The sequence below is a fragment of the Halyomorpha halys genome, unplaced genomic scaffold (genome assembly GCF_000696795.3).
Source record: "Halyomorpha halys isolate HHAL.00 unplaced genomic scaffold, Hhal_1.1 Scaffold3128.1, whole genome shotgun sequence".
Lineage (NCBI taxonomy): Eukaryota > Metazoa > Arthropoda > Insecta > Hemiptera > Pentatomidae > Halyomorpha > Halyomorpha halys.
In genome coordinates this window covers 1-7,439 of record NW_027108915.1, presented here as the reverse complement: position 1 = coordinate 7,439, position 7,439 = coordinate 1, and the positions used below count along the sequence as shown (strand labels likewise).

General features: G+C 30.7%; 1 protein-coding gene across 1 annotated transcript; it reads right to left on the bottom strand.

The window, feature by feature from the left end:
- Positions 1 to 595: 595 nt before the first annotated feature.
- Positions 596 to 7,127, bottom strand: LOC106691783 (Zinc finger protein ush; the record flags this gene model as incomplete). The annotated part of the gene is given in 5 exon segments (XM_067047205.1): positions 596 to 1,945; positions 3,270 to 3,437; positions 3,798 to 4,028; positions 5,064 to 5,867; positions 6,821 to 7,127. Coding segments are annotated over 5 exon segments (1,771 nt in total), but the record flags the coding sequence as incomplete, so codon positions are not given.
- Positions 7,128 to 7,439: the final 312 nt, after the last annotated feature.

Below are 7,439 nucleotides of genomic sequence, written 5' to 3'. Positions count from 1 at the left end.
AATAAAACTCAAATAGTAAACGTGGGGCGAAACGTTGGTTCAAATAAAAATAGTACACCCATTTACTATTTGAGTTTTATTTGACCGCACCCGGACCATATTCCATTCATTCGTAAAAAAATCATCATTTTTACAATGGTACAGTGAAGTCTCTCCTGAAGAATACCTCTTACCAACAGACACCCCTCTCTCTAGACAATTTTCAAATGTCGAGCCTTGCAGTTGAATGTACATTTACAAAATGTTGAAAATTAAGAAAACCAGATTTAATAATTTATTTTTTTTAATATACATACATACATATGTACATTAAAATTTGTACATATTTTGAAGTCATTACACACCTTAGTACAAACCTGTTGGGTCCGTGGGTGTCAGTTTCGCATAGATCAAATTGTTTCCAGGGAACCTTCAGTCTTTAATATTTAGAAGTTCATATATATTTTTATTAAATTGAGGTTACTAATATTCTGTAAAAATATGTTCATGATTAGTTCTCTTTTCTCTCTAGCTTCTTGTCATTCAACTTTCTTCAGATGAAACTTTATGATAATTTGATTCTTGGTCTATTTAATTGAATTGAAACAGAATAAAATAAATAGAAATAAATTATTTTATTGTCTTTTTGGGCCTATTATAATATTTATGATCGAGTCATATGCTTGTAGATGTACAATCATATAACATGTTTTATCAATACAAATATAAGTATATTTTCCTATGCAACATGGATATTTGAAGACTATATGGATTACAAAGATTAACTATCGCTTATGTATCCAGTATTACACTGCAGGTAACAATCATTATATTTTAAATATACCGAGACATAAAAGACTGGAAACATGAGGAATGGAGCATTGCACATTTCTTATCACTTTGTTTACACCCTTACATACAATTCATTTTATATACTGACACTTTGAGAGGTATTGATAATTCAATTTCCTCGACTATAGTTACACCTATAGCAATAATTAATTACTATTTTTCTTACACAAAACACAACACCAAACTGTACAGGATACATATTAATACTGGCCATTATGAAATATTTAAGTTTTAAATATTTTTTCCTTAGTTCATTATTTTAAAACTGACTTTGGAAACAAGAGGAAAAAATGATAACAGATTGATTATGTAATAATTTGGCAATTACTAATAAATAATAAGGGAATCGGACACCAGTTTTCAATTGCATCAGTCAAAATTTAAATTTATAAAATGTATAAGTAAGATATAATAAATGTTGATAACAGCTATTATTATACTAGTTGCTTTCACAATATTCATAGTTTTACTAAGATTTATTCCTATCACATATAATAACAATAATTTTTATATACATATAGCATATTTAAATAGTCTATAAAAGGGGGAACTATAAAGTTACACATAAATCACATTAGAAAAAAAAATTGAGAATTATATTCCTCACAATAAACAATAAATAGCTTTGGAAGCAAAAACTATTATTGGAATGAAAACAATACTTAAACCTAATTACTATTAACATTACATACAATAATTATAATACAGTCAATTAAAAAAGTTGTTGAATATAGAAAATTTCTTGGGAAGCTCCTTGGATAAAACAAAATGAACAATATTTATCTAGTTTTATTATACATCATTACTCTTTGGGTGACAAAAATTGGAACAGGTTTTAATAAAACTTAAATAGCTATGTAACAGGTGTTCCTGTCGGTCTATTGTTATTATTACTAGCATTGTTTGGGTTTTCACCTAGATGTGAAGAGCAATAAAATTTCTTATGGGCTATAAAGGTAGAGAGATAATTAAATGAGATGTCACAAGACTTGCAGTACCGTGGTCCTGACTTTTTATTGTTATTGAGTGAAAGATCATCAGCTGTTTCTTGAGGTTCATCATTTTCTTCAGCTTTGACAGCAACTGGTTCAGCTTTAACAGCTACATCCTCGACCTAAAATTACAGAAATGTATGTTTTTGTGAAATAAATATCATTTAGAATTTATGTATTAAGGAGAGGAAAGAGATAAAGTTCAATTACATTCGTACTTAACAAAATAATTCATTTGAATTATTTATATTGAGCCTATTCCTTAATAAACCATTTCCCCCGAATTATTTTTCCCTTGTAAAAGAAATAGAAAATTTAATAATAACTTATTCTTTTATTTATCTTCCGGACCTTTTGAGATCTCCACTTCAAGTAATTTATTGAGAAGTTGGTAGATAGGCCTAATTCCATCCTCCAGTAATTTAAGTATTTTCTAGCTTCTTTTAAACCTAAAACATTGATGCATTTCACAACTTTGCCATTGTAATTCCTTCATACATATCATTTTATCCATGACCACCATTCTAATATTTATGTTAATCAACATGCAACTGAATAAAAAAACATTAAGTTGTATTATTCGATCTTCTTGGGCAAATGTTATGCTCTCCCATATTCCAAATCCTCTAATTTTAATTTTATTATTATTACTTTAATTAATTACTTATTATTTTAATAGGAAATCAGATTTTCTCTATTTTGTGTAAAGCCCTGTGTTGTAAAGTATTGTATTTTGTTATTATTATTTTATTTCCTTCTATATCTAAACTATAAACTTTAATTATAATAATAAAAAAAAGGCCAAACATTAATGTTAGATATTTTAAAAAGAATCATTTCCTATATTCTATGTTAGGGGCTAAGAGCTAAACTAGACTATCCCACATTTTTGTGAAAATTCAATAATATGATAAAATCAATTACATCAGCAGAAGACATATCAGGTTCAAAAGATATTCTAATATGTCTTTGATATCAAGTTGGCAGTGCAAGATTGGATCAACCCAAGAGTACTTTTGGTTCAGTACTCATTAGGATGTTCATTCACTGCTTCTTGACAAACAGTTAAAAAAGAAGGTGAAATCTCAGTTCACTCTCAACCACCCGGGTTATCTTCCACTCCTATTACAGTAGGTGGAAGCCCAGAACAGTTTTCAATTCCAGTGCCAATTCAGAGCTGATAAAGCAAAATAAATAAATCATTTACAGTCTGACTCAAACCCAGGCCTGGGAATTAGGTGTCCAGTGCCTTACCCATTGAGCTAACCAACTTCTTTTTATAATAAATATTGCAAAGAAAACCTAGTTTAGCAAATAAATATTTTTTTTTACAAAAATTATCTATTACTTTCTTTTTTCTAAAACTTAAAGTTAATTTCTTTCCTCATTTCAATATAACATCCATTATCCTATTTTTAAAAAAAGTCAATTTTGTGAAATATCTACCTCTATGTATTCTTCTTCTTCATCTTCTCCTTCTTTAGCTTCTTCTTTCACTCTGACTTCTTCCCCATTGCACTTGTCATTTTTGGGGGAAACTCGAGAATCTTCTTCTGATGTTTCCATAGGTTGTGCTACTGGGTCTTCAACTATACAAGTGATGAAGCTTTCTTCCTGTGTTTATTGAAAATGTCAGTTAATGCCAGTTTTTTTTTTTTGTCTAATTTACAATTAATTCAATAGTTCAATTTTTTAAAAGTATAGTTAGCCTAAAAATAAACTAATCCCTATTGCATCTTTCATCACCACAAATATTCCATATTTTATTTATACAAGAAGTTATTAATTCCTTTAACAATCCTTGATCATTTTTTTCTGCAATCAATAGTAATTTTTTATGGTAAGAAAATGAAATTATCAGCAATAGAATTTTTTTTCTAGAGTTCAAGGCTCTTAGGTAGGGTGGAATATTCCAACTTATTCTAACTAGAGTGTGGATATTAGACAACGCTTAAAAAATTGAATATAACGTACATTCACTTCTGCTGGTCGTTTATCAAAGTGGAGCCTGATGTGCGTTCTCATTCCTCGAAGCGTATTTCCTTTATAGTTACAGATTGTGCACAAAAATGCTTTGACTCCAATGTGTGTATCCATGTGTTTTTGTGCTGCACTAGCTGTAGGGCTTGTTAGTGGGCAGCATGGACATTTCCAGCCTGTACTGATATTGGCACTGCATACATGTTCTGGTCCGATACAGGCAACCTATAAAAATAGGAAGATATTTAAGTATTAAAAATATGTATTTACAATCAATTATCATATCAGATATAATACAATTAAAAAAATCCTAAAAGTATTGTTTTTATTAAATTAATAATACTTTTTTATCTGGGTTTAATTAGTAAGGTTTAACTTAATTTAATATAGAAACTACCATTAAAAATGTTTCCTCAGTTCTCTTTTAATTTGACACTAATTTTTTTTTTTGTGGCTCAAGTCCTCGATTGAAGACCGATGTAGCCTCAGAGTAGGAATATCAAGATTTGTTTCTCGGGGGCACTGCAATATAAGTATAGACTGACCCAGGTGGGATTCGAACCCATAAACCAACTGAACCAAGTAGTCTGGAACACTCACCTCAATATGCTCTACTATCAGGTCATCACTCATTACTTTAGTATCAAATATCAAATAAGTTGTTTGGAAGTATTTCCTTTCAAAAATGGCAAAAAACAATGTAAGGTAAAAACACATAGAGAAGATCCTCTATACAATAACACCGTACATCCATAATCAAAGAGGCACAATTCAACCCTACAGTTTTTGAGATTCATCTGTCCTCAAGCATACCAATATGTGTTACAGGAAACATTCTGGAGTCTTTTATGTAGAACTTAACTTGTACCAAATGTATGTTCTAAAAAATGTTATTTTTTAAATTTGTGTCCCTTTAATTCTTTATCAAGAAGGTATTATATTAATTTTTTGTTAACAGTTTATATTTTATTAAGGTTTTAATTTGTTGAATTATATGAGAATAATTATTTATTTTCATCTTTGAAATCTATTTGAAATCCATCTTTGATGTTACACAAATAACTCATACCATCTTTTCATCCATTCATCATACCAAATCTTATAAACCCAGAAAAAAATAAAACAGGATAAATATAAAATCCAAGAAAATGTGTATCATTGGAGTATAAATATGGAAAAAATTGTTAACTTCTAAATTAAGTTTAAATGTTAATATACCAGTAGTTATATTAAGCAGTTAATTAAATTGTCATATCTTACCTTACATTTTGGACATTTTCTTGGCTTGTCAGTGTCCACAGAATTCCTCTTCGGACAATAATAGGTTTGATGAGCTGCAAGATTATCATAAGATGTAAACTTGATTCCACATGCTGCGCAGATGAATTGGTACATTGTTTTAGAAGTTGATGGTCCTACTGGGCTTTTTGCTGCTTCTTTAGGTGAAGCAGACAAAGGAGGGGACGGAACCACAGGACTTGGAGTTTTATCCTCGGTCTTTCTCGCAGAACAATAATGCTTCTTATGTGCTATATAGTTTTCATGCTTGTAAAATACTATATTACACTCTTGGCACTTAGAATCACCTTGTTTGACAAGGACTTGTGGTGGGGCAGGTGGGGGGAGTTCAGCAGATGCTAATCTAAGAGCTAAATCTGAAGGAATGAGAGGGATCGGTGGAATTGGTGGTTTAGTTTTGAACCGAGAATACATAGCAGACAAATGTGGTAGAAATTCTGGGGGAACATGCTGTGCAGAAACAGCAGCTAAAAGAAGTCCTTGCAAACTTATGTCTGGTTCAGTCCGAGATCCATTGGGCCTTGGAGACTTAGGGCTTGTGGATTGTTGTTTAGAGGATGCTGGAGAAACAGGGGGTGAAGAGCATGTAGATGATGCAGATAACAAAGCTGGAATGGAAGGTGCACAGACAATATCTTCAGTTTCCCTATTTTCTTGTCTGTTCTCTTTTTCATCTTCATCTGCTTCTTCTGTTCGTTTACAACTAAGGTCTAAAGGGGAGCCTTCACGCTTAGGATCTTTTTCTACAACCCCAGGCTTCTCAACCTAAAAATAAATAAAAATAAATTTTTATTAGTAAATTTTGTTATTATTTTCTATTTAAATTATGAATTCCCCCTTCCCGTCCCCTCCTCCCAAAAAACCCTATACATTTACAACTCATGAAGGGTCTTGAGTACAGTACTTTGTTAGTATTAATGTTTCTAGAAAAACGACTGTACAAGGAAGTAATTTGGTATTTAACATGTTTAACCATCAGATTTTACCCCAATTTAACAGGCTTGGGGTGAACCAGGACAGTTTCATAACCACAAGGTCAATCCATGGCTCATATAACAGAATGAATAAACATCTGGCATAGCTGGGCTTTAATCTGTGGTCAGAAAATAGGAGCACAGTGCTGTTACTAGATGAGTTATCTCTCCCTCCTTTTTTAAGATTATAGCACAATGAAAATTAATAAATAAAAATAATCAGGTTTTAAAATATAATTTAGCATTTTCATGTTTATTATTTTGAAGCAATCATTAAAAATATAGATAAAATACATTCATTCAAGAGACAATGACTGATTCATAAACTTGTGACAACAAATTTGTATTAAATCAAAAACTTATACAAAATAAATTCATAACTGATGCTAGTGTTCTACTCTATTTGGAAAAGTAAAAAAAAAAAAAATTAATACATATTTTGTTACTTGGATTGGAAATCTTTAGATATGTTTTTCAAATGGAAGTCAATACAGTACCAAGATTATAAATTTTACATCTATTCTAAATAAAGAGTGGTGATTCTATTTAGATGGATAAGAGAAACTATGTATATGTTTATTTAACTCATTTTAAAAATTATTTTTTGGAGAATAATTTTTTATATAAATAATTATGATATAAAAATATAGATTACCACTCCATTGTGAACTGTTCTTTCACAATATTAAAATAATAATTTGAGATGAATAGATATTAATGATTTACATTAATTTAGACATATACCTGAGGAGGTGAAGAAAATGTTGAGGTCGGTCTTGATTTCTCTGAAAGTGGCCTTGGAATAGCTTGAGCCATTGGCTGAAGACTTCCGTCAGGCAAGAGTAAACAAGCAGTATCAGTTGGTGGGAGTGCACCTCCACCGCTGACTAAACTCGCACCCTCAAATAAGGAATAAGGGACAATGAGTATCGGATTGGTTGGTAGAGCGAGAAATGGTGTATCTCCTTCAGCACCCTCTCCGCTAGGCTTCTTGTGCCTAGTGCTGCAGTAGTGGAGCTTATGAGCTCGGAAGGTCTTACTAGACGAAAACCTGAAAATAATTTTGACTATCAGTAAATAAAGTAAGAAAGAAATATTTTAAAAAATAATTATTTTAATAAAAAAGTAAAATATTTTGGCCAATCGGGTTCCAAAATTTATTTTATTTTCTACCAGTAGATGGGAGAGAAGCACAGGGATCCTTGGAGCCCTGCTTTGCCTTCCACACGAGGGTGGCTAAGCTTGGCTAAGAGTGTCCAAGGCTGATAATAATAATAATAATAATAATAATACTTATTTTGTTGTTAGTTAAATTTAATTTAATTTATCTTGTATATATTATTTAAAAAGTTTTATTTTATTA